Source organism: Tursiops truncatus, chromosome 14 (genome assembly GCF_011762595.2).
Source record: "Tursiops truncatus isolate mTurTru1 chromosome 14, mTurTru1.mat.Y, whole genome shotgun sequence".
In the NCBI taxonomy this organism is placed as follows: domain Eukaryota; kingdom Metazoa; phylum Chordata; class Mammalia; order Artiodactyla; family Delphinidae; genus Tursiops; species Tursiops truncatus.
This window is the reverse complement of record NC_047047.1, coordinates 73,413,627-73,433,530: the sequence shown is the minus strand read 5'-3', so window position 1 is coordinate 73,433,530 and position 19,904 is coordinate 73,413,627. Positions and strand designations below refer to the sequence as shown.

Here is a 19,904-nt window from a genome sequence, read left to right as displayed (position 1 = left end):
GACATGGAGTTAGCGTCTCCCCACAAGTAGGGCACCTGCTGGACACTGATGGGGAACCCCAACGCCCAAGTAGACGGGAAGAACCCCCAAGCAAACTGGTAAGACGTCGGGGGACTGAGTGGGGAGGAGGAGTGGAGGCTGGACAAGACCAGCACCCTTGAGGTGTGGCTGAGAGGGGGAGGGGTTCCCACACCTGGAGGGACCCTCGTGGTCTTGGATCAGGGGTGAGCTTGCCCAGCGATTCCCCTGCCCATTCAGCCAAGGAAGTCTGCCCTGCTCTCCAGCCTAGGCCCTCAGAGGTCCCCTCTGGGCTGGGTTGGTCCTGGGGGCATAGGAGGGAGGCCAGGAGAGGCAGGCGGGAGGAGTCCTCCAGGATGGGAGGAGCAGGAGAGGAGTGGAGGGGGTTTGCCACATCCACTAAGGCCTAGGGAGCCTGCTGGGCACCCAGGTGGGGTCCCCCACCCTCTGAGACCAGGAGGAACGCCTGGGCCCCTGCTGTTCTGTTGAGCCTAAGCCCCACCCTGCAACACCCCCCTCCCAGGGCCTTTTCCAGCCCTGTGTGTTCTAAGTACAGGCCCCCACTCAGCTCGCCACCCAAACCTCGCCCCTGCTTAGGCCTCGCCCTCCACAGCCAAGGCCTTTTCCACTTTTTTTTTCCTCCTCTTTTTTACTATTGTGGTTCCGTTTCACCTTCTGGTTGTTATTTCATCAATATTTTTATTTTTATATATATTTTAACATATCTGTCAGTTTCCTAGTCTAATTTTATTTTTTTACTTTGTTATTTTTCTCCTTTTTTTTTTTATTGGCCAACGTGGCTTGTGGGATCTTGGTTCATGAGCCGGTGGTGGGGCCAAAGCTCCTGCGGTGGGAGCTCCAAGTCGGAACCAGTGGACTAACAGATCCTCAGACCCCAGGGAATATTCATCGGAGTGAGGTCTCCTGGAGGTCTTCATCTCAGCACCAACCAAAAGATACAGACTGGCTGAATGGATACAAAAACAAGACCCATATATATGCTATCTACAAGAGACCCACTTAAGACCTAGGGACACATACAGACTGAAAGTGAAGGGATGGAAAAAGATATTCCATGGAAATGGAAATCAGAAGAAAGCTGGAGCAATACTCATATCAGATAAAATAGACTTTAAAATAAATACTGCTACAAGAGATAAGGAAGGGCACTACATAATGATCAAGGGATCAATCCAAGAAGATGTAACAATTATAAATGTTTATACACCCAACATAGGAGCACCTCAATACATAAAATCATAAAGATCAGAGCAGAAATAAATGAAATAGAAACAAAGAAAACAATAGCAAAGACCAATAAAGCTAAAAGCTGGTTCTTTGAGAAGATAAACAAAATTGATAAACCCTTAGCCAGACTCATCAAGAAAAAAAGGGAGAGGACGCAAATCAATAAAATTAGAAATGAAAAAAGAGAAATCACAACTGACGCAGCACAAATACAAAGGATCATCAGAGACTACTACAAACAACTATATGCCGATAAAATGGACAACCACAAAGAAATGGACAAATTCTTGGAAAGGTACAATTTTCCAAGACTGAACCAGGAAGAATTAGAAAATATAAACAGACCTATCACAAGTAATGAAATTGAAACTGTAATTAAAAATTTACCAATAAACAAAAGTCCAGGACCAGATGGCGAATTCTGTGAAACATTTAGAGAAGAGCTAACGCCCATCCTTCGCAAACTCTTCCAAAAAATTGCAGAGGGAGGAACACTTCCAATTTCATTCTACAAAGCCACTATCACCCTGATACCAAAGCCAGAAAAAGATATCACAAAAAAAGAAAATTATAGACCAGTATCACTGATAAACATAGATGCAAAAATCCTGAACAAAATACTAGCAAACAGAATTCAACAACATATTAAAAGGATTATACACCATGATCAAGTGGGATTTACCCCAGGGATGCTAGGATTCTTGAATGCACAAATCAATCAATGTGATACACCATATTAACAAATTAATGAATAAAAACCATATGATCATCTCAATAGATGCTGAAAAAGCTTTTGACAAAATTCAACACCCATTTATAATAAAAACTCTCCAAAAAATGGGCATAGAGGGAACCTATTTCAACATAATAAAGGTCTTATATGACAAACCCACAGCAAACATCATACTCAATCGTGCAAAACTGAAAGCATTTCCACTAAGATCAGGAATATGACAAGGATGTCCACTCTTGCCACTCTTATTGAACATAGTTTTGGAAGTCCACAGCAATCAGAGAAGAAAAAGAAATAAAAGGAATTCAAATTGGAAAAGAAGAAGTGAAACTGTCACTGTTTGCAGATGACATGATACTATACATAGAAAATCCTAAGGAAGCCACCAGAAAACTACTAGAACTAATCAGTGAATTTGGTAAGGTTGCAGGATACAAAATTAATGCACAGAGATCTTTGGTATTCCTATACACTAGCAACGAAAAATCAGAAAGAGAAATTAGGGAAACAATCCCATTTACCATCGCAACATAAAGAATAAAATACCTAGGAATAAACCTACCTAAGGAGGCAAAAGACTTGTACTCAGAAAACTATAAAACACTGATGAAAGAAATCAAAGATGACATAAACAGATGGAGAAATATACCATGTTCTTGGAGTGGAAGAATCAATGTTGTGAAAATGAATATACTACCCAAAGCAATCTACAGATTCACTGCAATCCCTATCAAACTACCAGTGACATTCTTCACAGAATTAGAACAAAAAATTTTGCAATTCATATGGAAACACAAAAGACCCTGAATAGCCAAAGTAATCTTGAGAAAGAAAAATGGAGCTGGAGCAATCAGGCTCCCTGACTTCAAATTATACTACAAAGCTACAGCAATCAAGACAGTATGGTACTGGCACAAAAACAGAAATATAGATCAATGGTACAGGATAGAAAGCCCAGAGATAATCCACGCACATATGATCACCTAATTTACAACAAAGGAGGCAAGAACATACAGTGGGGAAAAGACAGCCTCTTCAGTAAGTGGTGCTGGGAAAACTGGACACCTACATGTAAAAGAATGAAGTTAGAACAATCCCTAACACCATACACAAAAATAAAGTCAAAATGGATTAGAGACCTAAATGTAAGACTAGACACTATAAAACTCTTAGAGGAAAACATAGGAAAAACATTCTTTGACATAAACCACAGCAAGATCTTTTTTGCCCCACCTCCTAGAGTAATGGAAATAAAAACAAAAATAAACAAATGGGACTTAATGAAACTTCAAAGTTTTTGCACAGCAAAGGAAACCATAAACAAGACGAAAAGACAACCCTCAGAATGGGTGAAAATATTTGCAAATGAAACAATGGACTAAGGATTAATCTCCAAAATATACAAACAGCTCATGGAGCTCAACATCAAAAAGACAAAGAATCCAATTAAAAAATGGGCAGAAGACCTAAATAGACAATTCACCAGAGAAGACATATGGATGGCCAAGAGGCACAGGAAAAGATGCTCAACATCACTAATTATTAGAGAAATGCAAATCAAAATTACAATGAGGCCTTTCTTACCTCACACCGGTCAGAATGGCCATTATCAAAAAAATCTAGAAACATTAAATGCTGGAAAGGGTGTGGTGAAAAGGGAATCCTCCTGCACTGTTGGTGGGAATGTGAATTGGTACAGCCACTATGGAGAACAGTATGGAGGTTCCTTAAAAAACTAAAAATAGAACTACCATATGACCCAGCAATCCCACTACTGGGCATATACCCTGAGAAAATCATAATTCAAAAACAGTCATGTACCACAATGTTCTTTGCAGCACTATTTACAATAGCCAGGACATGGAAGCAACCTAAGCGTCCATTGACAGATGTATGGATAAAGAAGATGTGGCACGTATACACAATGGAATATTACTCAGCCATAAAAAGAAAGGAAGTTGAGTTATTTGTAGTGAGGTGGATGGACCTAGAGTCTGTCATACAGAGTGAAGTAAGTCAGAAAGAGAAAAACACATACCATATGCTAACACCTATATATGGAATCTAAAAACAAAAAAAAGGTACTGATGAACCTAGTGGCAGGGCAGGAATAAAGACGCAGACATAGAGAATGGACTTGAGGACACGGGGAGGGGGAAGGGTAAGCTGGGACGAAGTGAGAGAGTGGCATGGACATATATACACTACCAACCGATAGCTGCACAGGGAGATCAGCTCGGGGCTTTGCGATGACCTAGAGGGGTGGGATAGGGAGGGTGGGAGGGAGGCTCAAGAGGGAGGGGATATGGGGATATATGTATGCCTATGGCTGATTCACTTTGTTCTACAACAGAAACTAACACAGTATTGTGAAGCAATTATACTCCAATAAAGATCTATTAAAACATAATTAACTTAAAAAAATTACAAAAACCTGTGCAGATGAATATTCATAGAAGAAACAGAAATAATTATCAATGAGCTAAGTCCCTCCAAAGACCAGGCCCAGGAAGGATTACCTTTGAGTGGCAGGTGAAGATGAAGCCCCCGAGGGGGAGGAGGGGGAGGGGCAGGCTGGGGGAGGTGGCTGGAGAGCTTGTCTCCCAGCTCTGTCTTTATTATGGTTGGTCTGCTATCCTGTTCTCCACATGAGCCTGGAGCCCCAGTTCTTGGATTCAGGCTCTGCGATCCCTCCTCTTCCCTCCCTAAACTTGGAACCCTTGAACCTCAGGTTGAAGGGGGTCCTCCTCAAGCCCAGCCCAAAGGCACCAATGTCAAGAAAAAAGTTACTTCAAGAATAGGGAGGTGAATCAGCAGGACTGCTTCTCATTTATTAGCACTAATAACGCTTTAGGCTTAGATTAAGAAGAAATGAGGTGCCGTGTGTAAAGCTCCTAGCAGGTAACCATGCAGGGTGTCTATTCTCATGTCACCATGGGACAACACAGAACAACTCCCCCATCTCTGATCAAAGCCTGCAGCCGGATGAGCCCCTGCCCCACACCAGGATCCCGATCTGCTGCTCTAACAGGGCTGCGTGAGCAGTCTTCCGCTCTCTAGCCCCTGAGAACCCTGCAACAGCACTTCCTTATTCCCAGTAAGCAAGGATCTGTGCACTTTCCAATCCAAAGGGAGAGCTGATGGACAGCTTTGGCAGCACTGAGACTTCAAAGCTGCTCCAGGGGTCCAGGTGGACCATTGGGTCTCCTCCCAGGAAGGCTCATTCTCTTCAGAGCCCTTGTATCCCAAGCCCCTGGAGCTTGATGAGGCCTTTGGGAGCAACCTGGGTGTGTTTTCCTGATCCTGAGGCCCTCAGCCTCGTTCCACGAGGGAAGGGAAGAGGGAATCCATGGATCTGTGGAGGCCATCTCACCTACCCCCAAAAGGTACCACCTTGCAATAAGTCCTCTGCATCTGCCTGCCCAGGACAGCACAGGGCAACTACAGGAAAGAAAAAGGAAAGTTGGAAATCATGCAGTGGAGGTGAGAGAAGTTTTCAATGAACCAAGGCCAGTCAATGCCTGGGGTTTCCAGGACTTGAGGATTTGGACCTTTCATTTCCCCAGAGGACTCGGGGGCAGGTCCTCCGTTTCATCAGGTGCCCCCTGCTCCTTCCCTCCGTTTTGCCCATCTGCTGGACCAGAAACTCCTTCCACCACCAAATGTTTACTGAGCCCCAGCTGGAGCCCAGGGCACCTGAAGGCTATGCAGGGAGCTCACTGAAAATAGGGCATGGTCTGGTGAAGCAGGGCTGGCCTCCTGGTGTGCTGAGTATCTTCTGGGCTAAGGAACTTCCTCACTGTGGCTCCTTTTTAAAAAACAGATTTTATGTTTATATGTTATAAAAGCAGCGAAGAGTAAAATTGAACAGAGAATGCAGAGTCCCATGTACCTGCTGTCCGCGAACACTCCCAGCTTCCCCCACGATCAACATCCTCCACCAGAAAGTGCATTTGTTAAAACGGATGAACCTACACTGATACATCATTGTTATCCAAAGTCCACAGTTTACATCAGGGTTCACTCTTGGTGTTGCACATTCCATGGGTTTGGACAAATGTATGATGACGTGTATCCACATTATAGAATCATACACAGTATTTTTACTTCCCTAAAAATCTTCTCTGCTCCACTTACTCATCCCCTACCTCCCAGCCCCTGGCAACCAGTGATCCTTTTACTGTCTCTGTAGTTTTACCTTTTCCAGAATTTCATAAAGTTAGTATCATTGAGTAAGCCATCTTTTCAGGCTGGCTTCCTTTACTTAGCAATATGCATTTAAGGGCATGTTATGTTTTTTTTTCGTGGCTTGATAGCTCATATATTTTTAGTACTGAATAATATTCCATTGTCTGGATGTACCATTGTTTATTCATCCATTCATATACTGAGGGACATCTTGGTTGCTTCCCAGTTTTGGAAACTATGAATAAAGCTGCTATAAACACCTCTGTGCAGGTTTTTGTGTGGATGTAAGTTTTCAACTTATTTTGGTAAATATTAAGGAGCATGATTGCTGAATTGAATGGTAGAAGTATATTTACTTTTGTATTGTGGTTCCTTTTTCAACAGCTTTATTTAGGTAGAATTTACAATAAAATCTCCCCATTTTAAGGGTACAGTTCAATGAGTTTTTTTTTTATAGTCATACTCAAATTTTAGACTATTTCTGTCACCTCAGAAAGTCTCCTCATGACTCCTTGGCGTCATTCTTCCCTCTCCCCTACCCAGCCCCAGCCCCTGGCAACCGTTGATCTGCTGTAGTTTTGCCTTTGCTAGAATTTCATATGAATGGACTCATACAGTATGTAGTAACCATGTTTTGAGATCCGTCTGTGTCATTATATCTACTCGTAGTCTCCTCCCCATTTGCTGAGCACTGTTGCACTGTATGGATGTAACTGCTGGTCTATCCGTTGCCTAGTTGATGGCTATTTGGGTTGTTTCCTTTGGCTGGGGGTGAGGGCTGTTTTGAATAACGCTGCTATGAACATTTGTGTATAAGCCTTTGTGGGCGTGGCTTCTTTTCAAAGCGGGTGCTGGACACCCTCTGCCCCACTGCGGCCCGGAGTGAACAGGGGATGATGAGAAGTTGGAGTAGGCCCAAGGCGAAAAGAGGAAGGGGCACGAGTGCTGAGACACCTCAGTCAGTCCAGTCAGGCCACAAGGCTGCCAGAAAACTCTCCTTGACCTTCCCTTCCCAGCTCCGCCCCGCCAGTTGCTCTGAACAAAAGGTCAGGGGCCGGGAGACGGAAGCCAGTGGTGTTTATTTCCTTGTCTCCATGGTGCTGGGAGAGCTGCACCAGGTCTGGAGTGTGGGGGGCTGCTGGGATGAGCTCCCTGGGGCCATGGTCCCACTGGTGTTATTAGGAATATTCATCAGAATGACATCTTTTTCAGCAGCTCGTTTCCGGCCATTTCCATCTTCCTTAACCTTCCATGGCCCATCCAGATCTAGGACCCTGGTCACCTCCCTGGGGCCCCAGACACCAGGCCCCTCAGCGCCAGGGCCCTTTAGTGGGTCTCCGATGGTTTTGCATGTGTCATCTCTCGTGATCCCCACCCCGTGAGGCAGCAGGAGCAGGCTGTGTTCGCTCTCTCTGCACACCTCCGCTCAGAGAGGCCGAGAGGTTGACATAGAGTGACCCACCCTCACACATGAGCCCCCCGGCGGCTTCCCTTTCTACCCAAAGGTCTGGTTCTCAGTCTTAGATCAAGAGAGGAATCCTAGAATTCCTTACAGCACATTAAACAACTAACAACTCAATGGAATTTTGATTATTCACGTATAAGGTGTACCAGGTACTGATCAAAGAACTTTACAAATATTAATTTTCTCCCTATAACTACCCTAATGAAGCAGGTACAATTATTACCCTCATTTTATAGGTGAGGAAACTGAGGCACAGAGAGAGTAAGTAACTGGCCTGGAGCCACACAGCGAGGAGGCTGGAGAGCCAGGGGTTGGCCCACCCTTCCAGCCGCTGCCCTCTGCTGCCCAAGGATTTTTTATTTGTTTGTTTCATTTTCCAGTCATTAATTTTCTTAACAGTTTTACTGGGGTAGAGTTTAATGGTATAATTTAAAATTCACCCACGTAAAGTGTACAATTAAGTGATTTCAGTAAATATACAGAATTGTGCAACTATTACAACAAACCAATTTTAGAACAGTTCCCCATCCCCTCCCCAGCCCAAAAAAAGATCCTTTGTGTCCATTGGCCACTGTTTCAACCTCCAACCGAAGGCAACTGCTAATCTACTTTCTGTCTCTGTAGATTTGTCTTCTGGAAATTTCATATGAATAGAATTATGCAATATGTGGTCTTCTGAGTCTGGCTTCTTTCACTCAGTGTAATGTTTTTGAGGTTGACCCATGTTGTAGCATGTGTCAGCACGTCGTCCCTTTTCGTTGCTGTATAATATTCCATTGTGTGCCTATTCCGCATTTTATTTATCCAGTCACTAGCTGATGGACTTTGTGGGTGTTTCCACTTTTTGGCCACGGCGAATAAAGCTGCTGTATTTGTGTACACGTTTTTGTGTGGACATGTTTCCCTTTCTCTTTGGGTACATTCCTAGGGGGGGAGATGCTGGGTTGTATTGTAAATCTATGTTCAGCTTTTTTAAAAACTGCCAAACCTTTTACGCAAGGTGCTGCAGCGTTTTCCATTCCCATGTCTGTGGCTTACATTATACAGAGAGTGAGGCCAGGGTTCCAATCCTAGGGCCACCCATACAACCAGACCGAGCCTAACTACAGCCCTCAACTGTCTGGTCAGTAGAAGGAAGCCCTCAGACCAGCACTGGGTTGCGCTGAGCCTCTGCTGCTCGGGATGGTCCGAGAGACAGACAAGAAGTTAGCTGTTCTGCTTTCTACTCTAAAAATTGCCCTCTGGGACCGAGGGCGCTTCTTAGCGGGAAATGAGCCGAGTGGCTATTAAACCAAAAGAAAAAAAAGAAACACACGAACGGAGAAGCCAAGAGCAATCTTGCCAAGGTAAGAAAACCAACTTGAGAAGGCCGAGGCCTTGGGACACCCCCTCGGGCGCCTGGGAGTTGGCCCGCAGGTCTTACTCTCTGGAAGCCTTTTCCATCTTCCTCAGGGGCCCAGAGAGAGGATGGTGGGTGTCGGGGGGAGGGCAGACACCTGGGAAAGCCATCAGGCCACTCCTGAGCCAGGGCTCCGAGCAGGAGGCAATGTGGGTCCCCAGAAAGACCTCTAGAGCCCTGCAACCCTCCAGGGAGGGAGTCACAGCCCCCTGTCAGTCAGGACGGCTCTGAGCCCTGCTGAATCTCCATCTTGTGCTACATGTTGCTCTAAAGAGTCATTCTTACTAAGATTTGAAGGGAAGCGGTTTGGGCATTTCTGGGGGCAGCTGCAAATGAGAGGAATCTAACCCTGGCACCGGGTAAGTGTCCAACAAAGGTACCTCCGTCCCAGCTCCCTCCCCGACCTGTCCCCTCCTCAGACAGGGTGTGGGGATGACAGGGTATTGCTGAAATACAAGCCCAAGGGGACACCACAGAGGCCATGGCGTGGACAGGACAGAATGGGACGCTGCCTGCCTCAGCTTACTCGTGAATTGCATCCACTCAGAACACGGGTAATCAGACCTATTTGGAGCCTACCATTGCCCTGGGGAAGGGTGTATAATGGCCCAGAGGTGTCAGGCCCTGGGGCTCCACCAGTGGTGTGTCCTGCTCCCGCCACTGGACACAAGCAATGTACAAAGTCCCGGGACTGTTGTTAGCGGTGGGGTGATTTTCCCCAATTTTGTATGATAATAAGGCCCCAAGACCACATGGTACCACATGGCACCCAAAAAGCCCGGAAGCTGATACAGGAGATATGAAGTCATCACTTCTGCACTCAAGTAGCTCAGCCTCAGACCCTGAGGCACTGAACTGGGTGGAACAGTGTCCCCCCAAAATTCTTGTCCACATGGAACCTGTGAATGGGACCTTATTTGGAAATAGGGTCTTTGGAGATGTAATTAAGGGAAAATGAGGTAATACTGGATTCGGGTGGTCCTAATCTAATGACTGGTTTACTTCCAAGAACAGGGAAATTTGGACACAGGGACAGAAAAGACACAGAGGAGATGACTGTGTGAAGACAGAGGCAGAGGCTGCAGTGAAGCAGCTACAAGCCAAGGAACTCTCAGGATTGCCAGCAAGCACCAGAAGTTGGAAGAAGCAAGCGAGGATTCTCCCCAGAGCCTTCAGAGCGAACGCGGCCCCGCCAACATCTTGATTTTAGACTTCTGGCCTCCGGAAATGGGAATAAATTCCTGCTGTTCAAAGCCACCCAGTTTGTGGTACTTGCTACAGCTGCCTTAGGAAATTAAGACAGTGACTAAGAGCTGGGGTCACCTTGCATGTAACACGGTATTGCTGGGGGGGGGCAGAGGGGGAGGGGCAGAGAGGGCTGCGTGGGAGGAGGTGCTTTTCCTAGTTGTGTCTGCTGCTTGGGCAGGAGGCCCAAAGAACAGAACAGAACCTACAGTTCAGCGTGGCTCACGGTAGACCCGGCTTTGATGACTCATGTGTTATCATCTTTGTGTCCTCCATCGTGCCTAGAACAGGTACTGCACCCAGAGGTGCTCAGGAAACATTCATCGGCCAGGCTGGCCGGGTCTCTCTTGCTCTGTGTCTCTTGAGCACCAGAGCTGTGCCGCCTACACAGGCCTTGCCACCCGCTGCTCTGCCCTGTATTGTTCGTGCACTTTTCTTGTTCCTTGTATGCGCTTATTCATCAAACTGCTTGATGCCCAAGCACGATGGGGAGCTTCTAGACCAGAAGGGCTGACCTGCATCTTTCACTACGCCTCACCCACCTGACTCCCCGTGTTCCACGTGTCACGGCGCCTGCACACGGTAGGTGCCATTAAATGCTTAGCGTTTGCGGATGCGTTCGGCATGTGAGGAAACAGACGGGATTGGCTGCCTGGGCTGGAGAAAGCTACCCCAGCTTAACTCAAAAGGGAACTTCGAGGCTGCCGCTATTTGCCAAATTAGCAGAGAAGCATCGGCACCTCTGGAAGTTGTCAACAGGGATTCCTGCTCACTGGGGCCATGCGCCGAGCCCATGATCCCCGCTCCAGGCGTGCGGCTTCATCCTGAGTGTGACCTGAGAAATGAAATCCCTCAGCTCTCACCGGCGGCCAGCGCCGTGTTAAACCAGAACCAGAGGTTCAGCCACGAGAGGGATGCGCATCTGTGCTCCAGGCTGTACGCACCACGCTGCACACCTGGGTCCCCTTCACCATGTCGTACGTAGCACAACACCTGGAAGTCAATGTCAGTGCCCGGGGCTGTGGGCGAGGCTGGGCGGAAGCCGGCAGTGCCTTCTGACCAGCCATCCTCAGCCTGCCCCATCTCACTATTGTGCAGCTTGTCCTGGGCAGGGGTCCCTCTGGGATGAACTGTAGTGACCAGCCCAAGGAAAGCCCTTCAGGCACGAATAGGACGTTACAGCCTACCTGGCCCTTCACATGAACCCAGGGAAGTCTCTTCACTCGGCACTGCAGGGTGAGGGGACGTCGGATAGCCCAGCTGGACCGGAACCTAGATCCCTCCAGGCCCACGGAGCCTGGTCCTTTGGTCGGCTACCCCCACCCGTGAGGCCTCAGGGAACTGTTTAAGTGATGAGGGTTTGCACTGAATGGTACCATCCACAACTTGACACTGAAAGGTCATCCACTCAAAGGGGCTCTGAGTGTCGACCACGCCTGCTCTGGGTGGCCTTCAACCCAAAGGCCCGGCAGCACTGGGGGTGCCTGCTGCCCAGCCAGGCCCACCATCCAAGCGCCGTGTTGGTAGCTCTTCTCCCTTCTCCCGTCCGCAGGCTATGCTCACCTGGGCAGCTGGTGAGCTGGAGAGCCGAACGTGACCTTCCACGCCGGGTCTCCCCAGAGACAAAGGAAAGCCTACCACCACACGGACTGTATCGACGACACCAAGCTGGCAGCTGGGCATGAGGCCCACAGGGCCCCCCAATCACCTGGACCTCTGCTGCCTCATCTGCGTCTGCTGTGAGGGCTTGAGCCTCGGGCCAGCCCCAGAGCACACAGAGGCAGGCTGGGCTCCGGACTTGTGGCACTGATACGATCACGGGACACCAGATGTGGAAGGGTGGGTTCCCCCAGCAGAGCTCGCCTCCCGGCCTGGCCGGCACAGACACTAGGATGGGGACTTTCCAGGAGAAGTGGCTGGAGTTCCCGGCTTCCTGAGAGGAAAAATGGGGGATGGGAGCGGGGCCCCCAGAGCAGCCGGCACATCCTGTCCACGGGGCTCACACAGCTGCAAAACAAACAAACGCTGCCCTCAGTGAACCTCACTTTCCTTCCACGGTGAACTCTCCGCTGCAGGCTTGTGGGCTGCGTGGTCCTTCTCAGAACGACCCAACTGCTTGTCCTTGGGAGCCAAGACCCCCATCTGAGCTTAGCTGCGAGCTCCAAAGCCGAGTGGTGAGGGAGGCCGGCGTGGGCTCGCAGACTGCCCTGCACGGGGCTCCCGGGGACCCATTTCTAGTGCTCTGGGGGATGTCGGCTTGCAGAGCCGTCTGCTAAGAACCTCTGGGTCCCGGGCAGGAAGCAGCATCTCAGAATCTGACCCTGGCAGGAGAGTGGAGGCTAGGACGGGTTTGGAAGCGGATGGACGGGTTTATTCGGTGGGGCTGTCTTGTGTCAAAGCTGAAAGGACCTCGAGGCCAGTTCAAGCCTAGACCAGTCCCTACCCTGAGGAGACAGAAGTGAGGTCTGGAGAGGGAAAAAGTCCTCTTTCCAAACAGGTCCTGGCTGAGCAGTTACTGACGGATGACCCCACCAGGCTGGGGCCTCTGGCCCCTCTGCCTCAGTTCACACAGTGGAATCCTCCCTCTGCCTTCGCCCTGGCCCATCCAGAAGCAGCCTGGGAGGCCTGGCATACCCCAGGTCCTTCGAGGGAAGCGCCCCTTGTTGAGCCCCATCAGCCCGGGGCTGTAAAGACAGTGCCCCACACTGTCCCCCATCAGCCCGGGGTCAGAAAAGGTCGCCACTAACAAATGCGGGAATGAGCCACCGACACAGACTTTATTGGACGACTGGAGGTCACAGATCGGCTGGTGGGTCACAGACCTGCGGCGCCGCGGAGCATCAGTATCTCTGCTGAGGTGTCCGAGTGCCAGGCTGCCAGGGAGGAGGCCGGTCTAGCAGTGGGCGAAGCCACACCGGAGTGGCAGCTTCCGCCTGTGGCCCCCCACGGGCACCTGCCAGCTGCACCCTCTCCCCTATGTCGCACACTGGGGGAGGGAGGGCGCGGCCCAGAGGAGAGAACAGGGAGGAGAGAGAGGCCACGGCAGCCCATCGCCTCACCACCTGCTCCTTCCTTCGGAGGCCTTCCTGCAGTCGGCAAGAGCGCGGACCCCAGCGTGGCGTGCGGGTGTGAAGGCCTGGCGGCGAAAAAGAAGAGGGGCAGCTTGTGCTGGGGGCTGAGGCTGTCCCGGAGCCAGCTCCGGGCCCCAGGGAGGCTGCCCTCGGGGCCCAGATAAGGCAGAGGGGGGGGAGGAACTAGGCTCTCAGTCCCCAGAGCCGCCTATTTCCTCTCACGCTGGCACCAGTGGAGGGGAAGGGGGACGTGAGACGCGGGACAAACCAGACTGAGTGCTCCCTCCCGCCCTGCAGGTCCTGGCACTGGGCAGCGGGTGCTAGAGACTCTGAGGGCAGCAAACACCGGCCTGGCTCCGGCAGAATCCCTGAGGGATCAGGGTTGGCTCCTGGCCCCGATGGGGAACGGCCTGGGGTCCTCATCCCAAATCCTCCTTCCAATCCTCTCTGTCGAGCAGCACAACCCAAGGGACAACAGCGGCTGCATTTTCTTAAAAACCTGTGTTTCCTTAAAAACTAATTCTGAACATGAAGACTGTATCAAAAACAACAACAACAAAAGAGGCATTCTTTGCTGCATTAAACATGCACCATGCTCAGACCCGTATGCCGGGGCAAGGGGGTCGGGGAGAAGTCTAAGGCACTGGCCCTGCCCGGCACAGGGCTCCTTCTCCCGGGAAGGAGGCTCCCACTGGGGGAAGGCCAGTGAGCAAATCCAGACCCTGAGGACAGGGAAGGCCTGGCAGCACCCACCGCTGGACACGACGGGGCCTTCAAGTAGCGGCCGAAGAGCATCCAGCCCAGGCTGTGAGAAGGAGGGGCACCTCAGCCACAGCGTCCCTGAAGGATGCAGGGACACCTGTGCTCAAAGCTGTAACGGCGGACATCGGCCCTATGGCCAGAGGCCCAAGGAGGCCGTGGTCTGGCCAGGCCTTCCCTAGGAAAGGAAGAGAGAGGAAGACATGGGGATTGTCAGGCCATCTACACACCAGAGGCAGGGCTGGGCCTGACGTTTCCCTTGAGCTCCGACACTTGGGAAGGCACCGTGCTTAGCACCTGGTAACCGGAGGTGGCTGGGCCACCCCACCTAGCCAGGCTCTCCTGGGCACCCACTCAGCATCCCTCTACTGGGGACCCTGCCAGGGCCTGCAAGCCTCCAGGAGTCATGGTGACTAGAGATTCCCACCCAAACCCCAGGTTGGCCAAGCCCTCCCTCCCGTGCTGGGGCTGGCAGAGCCGGTGGGCACGTGCTGGGGCTGGCAGAGACGGTGGGCACAAGTGGGCACAAAGTTTCCCGCCCCAAGTGGAGCCTCCCTGGCCCCCCGCGCTCCCAGTCTCATGACATCCTGGGGACTGGGCTCCTGGTTAGCAAGGCATCCCCACAGGCTCTCCCCTCCACATCCACATGGCTGAGACAACTTAGGCTCCACTTCCTATAGTGACCTTGCTCTCTGCATCTTGCAGGATTCCATGAACCCACAGGGCTGAGGAAAAGGAAAAAGGCAGTACAGGGGTTCTGTGACCCGGCTTCCACCCTCCCTCCCTTGGGAATAGAGGTTCTGGCCCTACAGGTCCAAGTCTGCACCTCACTACGTGCCCCTCCACAGGAGAGAGTCTGCTGGCTCAGGAAGAGCACAGGGCTTGGGGGCGGTCAGAAGAGGCTGGGGGCAGCCTGGCCAGGCGCGTCGTGGTCCCGGATGTACTGTAAGATGTCCGTCTCGTCCATGGCTTGGATCTGCTGCTGCTGCTTCTGCTGCCTGGCCACAGCCTCAGATGAACCCGCCCTGGGGGGAACAGCTGGCTTTCTGAGTAGCGCTGGCTTAGCTGCCACTGGAGGCTTGGGCTGGGGCTGGGGCTGAAGCTGGGGTTTGGATTCAGCCCCCAGGTTCAGAATCTGGTCCAAGTCCTCTTCGACTCTAGAGAACCAGAGGGAGAAGCCCTGAGCACAATCTCCTGCAAAAGGGACAAGGTGCCCCCTGCCAAGGCAGGCACCCCTGCAGGGCACTGGGCTCGGTCCCCCCGCCTCCCAGCCTCGCCCTTCCACCCATCCGCCCCCGGGGAGGAACTGAGGGGCAGGGCTCTCCTTCCCTGCAACCCCGCAGCCCAGCGCGAGCAGAGCCGGCCCCTTGGCAGCCTCTGCAGGACTGCTTTTCGGGTGACCACACTCCAGACAAGCTGGCTCCTTTAGGTGACTTCTCCCTCAACCCTTCAAGAAATAACAGTAACAGCTGCCACATACGGAGCTCCTGCTCTGGGCCACGCACTTTAGACCCATGACCTTTTGCTATCCTCAACAACCCTTGGGGAGGTACAGCGCTATCTTCACCCTGCAGATGCGGACGCTCAAGTCCTAGGAGGCCGAGCCACCTGCCTGAGGTGAAAGCATGTGGCCGGCCTGAGTTGGAACCAGTAAGTCTGACTTGAGATGCTGGGCTCTCATCCAGGCCAAGTTCAGCCAGAAAAAGAATGAATGAGGGGCTCTAAGCCATCGTTGGGTGGGGTCTGCCGGCCCACAGTGTCCCCTGGTGGGCCACCCGGGCATTCGTTAGACACGGCCCACCGAGGGCTGAAGCCGGCCTCGGCCATCACCCACCAAGACTCCGCCACGCCCCGAACCTGACAGCCTGTTGGTGGAACTGAAGGCCGAAGCAGTGTGACGGTCACTCAGGACCAGCCCAAGTCCTGGACAGCAGGAAAGAAAGGCAGCCCCGCTCTGCCCTCTGCCCGAGGGAGCTGTTGCTGCCAGCTCCTTGTGCAAGGACTCAACTCCTGCAGACCAGATGCACAGCGAAAAGACCCATTCAACCCACCCCCCGACCCGCCCACCCAATCAACGTTGGGCTGGGTACCCACCACGGCCGGCCTTCTCCGCATCCGTTAATTCATTGAGTAATCACAAGACACTGTCTGGTAGCAGATGTTAGCTCCATTTTACAGATGTGAAAACTGGGGCACAGAAAGATAAAGGGCCTGGCCTGGGGCCCACAGCTAGCTGGGGACAGGGGAAGGAGGGCAGAGGCGCTGCAGGCAGAAGACCGGGGGGCCTCGCGCAGGCCACTTGGCCTCTCCAAGCTTTGGTTTCCCATCTGCCAAATGGCAACAGCGGCATCACCCCACAGGGTTACAACCCCGTGTACAGAGACACGCAGTGTGGCAGGCAGAGTGCGGTTCCCTCCCTCATCCTGCTACTCCTTCAGTGGCCTCAGCCCACCCCACCTGCCTGGTCCTCCGTCTCCCTAACTGTGAACGGGCTCCAGCTCAGACAGCAGCACGGTTGAGTAAAGGCAGGAGCAGAGGGGAGGCACCTCTGGCCAGAACAACTCCCGGCACCACGGGGCCTGGCAGAGGTCTGCATGAGGGTGGAGGTGCCCCTCCCGGGAAGGGCTGCCTGCCAGGTAGCAGCTACTGAAGGGGCAGTGGGTCACCCTGCCTGCTTCCTCGGTCAGCCTCCTGTGATGTGGCATAGGCCCCAAGGGGAGAATTCAGAGCCTCCCACGGATGGCAGAGAAGTGAGCAAAAGGTGTCCCTCCAGACCCGGAGGGACTGGCCCAAGCCAGGCCTTGAAAGAGTGAGTTCCAGGCAATCCCAGGAGGCATCACCCCGGGACAGGCTCCTCTTGGCAAGTTCAGCTCAGCTGTGTCCCCGCTCCCTCCAAGTGCTGCCCTTCCTTGAGCCCCCCTGGGGCAGGTGCTGGCTTGTCCTGCATCCTCCACTGGAGGCTGGGTACCCAGGAAAAGCTCTGGGGGACTGAATTATCCTCAAATAGGGGCCCTTAGGGAAATAAAGCAGCAGCTAAAAGCTTGTGTCGGAGTTCAGGATTTATACTGCTTGGCAAAGCAATGACTCTTTGGAGCGAATCAGGAGCTGGATTTGCTCTGAGGCAGAAGGTGGGGCAGTCACACCCGGGATACAGGTGGCCACACAGCATCTCTTGCCAAGCACCCTATTTCCAACTGGGCTCCCTGAGTCACGGGTAAAAACAGGTCGCACTGACACAAGGTCCAGCTCCCCTCCCTTCCAGGCCCTGCAGGTGTGAGGTCAACCACCGAGGCCACTCCTCTTCCCCAGGTCTCTGCAGAACTTGACTAAAGACCAAAACTGGGGCCCCAGAGCAAGAGGGAACGGGGGTTTCTCAGCCTCCAAACCCGGCTCAAGCGCCCCTCCGTGCTGCCTCAGGATGGGATGGCAGATGCCAGTGGTGGAATGAAGGGGTGATGAAAGCACTGATGGATGGATGAATATTAGAAAGTTTATCATAAGGAAGCCCGGTTACCACCTGCATAGTCCCAGGACACACACAAAGAAAACAAAATACGGTTCCTGCTCTCAAGAGGGTAATTCCTTCTTTACCAGATGTCTGGCAGAGCAAAGGCAGGGTTATAGGACTCACATTCTCTAAGGCAGTGACTGCCAGAGAGCCCTGTGGGATGTAGGAGGCCTTACAAAGGAAAGGGTCCCAGGGACCAACCGGAACGTGAAATGCTGCGTTGGCATCGCCCTTGAGCCACGCGTGCCCACACACTAAAGGCTTGGAAAGTCCTGCTTAACCCGGACATCTGGCCACAGAAAGCGTTTGAAGGTAACACCTTTCAGACCCCCCAAACCGGCGTTCCGCAGAACATGGGCTGGAAAGTTCCAGTGTAATGGATTTAGTATAAACGATGCCCAAAGGTCCCACTGGGTCTGCCCCGCTAGGACATGCTGAGTCCTGGCAACGGGGCTGACCTGCTTCCCTGGGCCTCAGCGTCACCCCGAAGCACATAACAACAGTCCCAGCTTCTCCCAGGGAGTACTGCTGCCTGGGTGTCAGCGGTGAGGACGCAGGATGAGCGTGAACAGCTGCCAGGGGCCGTGGGGAGATGTAATGGCAAGGAGCCGTCGCTGTGACTCAGGCTCGCCGGGCACTCGGAAGGCTAACAGCCCGCGGTTGCTAACGAGGGGGGGTGGTGACAGCCTCCCGGGATCGCATGTCCAGCGCCACGTAACTCTTCCTGGAAAGAGAGAGCTCAGAGTCCTGTAGACGGCCAGGCTCGGCCTGCCTCCTGGGGACATAGATGATGCGACGCAGAGACGCACAGTGCCCAGCGTGCTGAGGAAGCAGCGGCACGAGCAGAAGCCCAGGGAGAGCCTGCCGGCCCCGGGGTGGGAGGCGGAGCTGCCAGCCTCTCCTCCTCCAAGCGCTCAGAGTCCTGGAAGGGTGGGACGACGGGACACAGGCAGGCTGACCTGGGTCCCAATCCCCGCCTGTCACCTGGGAGCTGGGGGCCTTGGGCCAGTCACCTCTCCCACCCTCCATTTTCCGTAAAAAGGAGAAAATAGCACCTACGTGGAGGGTGAGGGTGGGAGGCGGTGCTGCCTGAGGATTAAATAAGATAACATGTAAAGAGCCCAGCATACTGCTTGACACACGGCACACCCCTCGCGGCGGTCAGGTGTGCACTTGTTCTGTCAATCGACCTCCACGTAACAGGCTAAGCCTCGCTCTCCCCTCCATACGGCCTGCCGATGGGTACCGGCCACTGCCCAGAACGTCTGCACTTTGCCCCCCCCGACGTGCACTGCGTGCTACCAAGTCAGTTTTATGTATCTGTTCCCAAACCTTTGATGCCAGTTACACTTGCTCGTGCAATTACATAATTCATTCTTTACACACCCTATTTGTATACACGCAGTCCTGTCTTTCTAGAATCTGATGAGCTTCTGACAGCCCCCCACCCGACCCTTTCATCGCACCCCACTTGCTGCCTCCTGGTCAGCCCCCACCCACAGGCTCCTGCCTCTGATGGGTCGGGATTCCCTCCCTCGGAGCCCAAGGATGGTGAAGTGCTCCCAGACTGGATGGGTCCCTGGCTCTGTCCAGGCCACTCTCAGACCTGGTAGAGCAGCACTGGGGACAGATGGTACCTGAACAGCTCCTCGGAGGCCTCCCTGCAGCCTGGGCGGGACGTGGGTCCTCCACCCCCGTGGGCAGCTGGCAGCAGTAAGGGGTCACCCAGGGGGACGGCTCCGCCGAGGTCAGGATCGTCAAACAGCTTCAGGGCTGCGGAGGAGGAAGCAGCAGAGGGGTCAGAAGAAGTCCTAGCCTGTCCTCGGCTGCCTGCGGGGTGCAGGGTGGAGAGGGTCTGGCCCAACCTCCTGGCACAGCCAGGAGAGAGGAAGCAATATTGTCACTTCGGTCTGCAAGGCAGATTGCGGAAGTACCAGAGGAACGGGGCCACGTGGGGCAAGAGACATGTGCTCACGGGGGCCTGCGGCCCTGGCCCCCGCCTCCCTCCACGCTGGGCCAGAGCCACCTGATGGCACTCCTCCCGGTTTCAAGTTCTTGCGGCCTCCCCACTGCTTTTAGGAGGAAACAGCCTCTTCAGCTCACACCCCGGGCTCCCCATGGCCCCGGCCAGCCCCCAGGGCTGCACCTCAGTCTTCCTACAAGCGCTCACTGAGCGCCAACCACCGGCCCAGGGCTGCCAGCTCTGGGATGCAGTGGTGAGCAGACACGGCTCTGACCACAGCCTCTGCCTTCGAGGAGCCGGGGTCTAC

At 52.7% G+C, this 19,904-nt stretch overlaps 1 protein-coding gene across 9 annotated transcripts in view; it reads right to left on the bottom strand.

Annotated features, from left to right (window-relative positions):
- HS1BP3 (HCLS1 binding protein 3) overlaps window positions 1-19,904 on the bottom strand; it is a 74,467-nt gene that overhangs the window by 25,669 nt on the left and 28,894 nt on the right. For 3 of the 9 annotated variants that reach the window (XM_073791567.1, XM_073791568.1, XM_073791569.1), the window contains 2 exons: window positions 19,272-19,407; window positions 13,055-13,432 (listed from right to left, as the gene is read on the bottom strand). In XM_073791567.1, the coding sequence (XP_073647668.1) occupies window positions 13,111-13,432; window positions 19,272-19,407 (458 nt within the window). In that variant the 3' untranslated portion in view covers window positions 13,055-13,110. Of the gene's footprint in view, window positions 1-13,054; window positions 13,433-14,571; window positions 15,284-16,275; window positions 18,359-19,271; window positions 19,408-19,904 lie in introns of those variants that run through there. The other 6 variants (XR_012325797.1, XR_012325796.1, XM_033838975.2 and 3 more) reach the window with 4 other exon arrangements.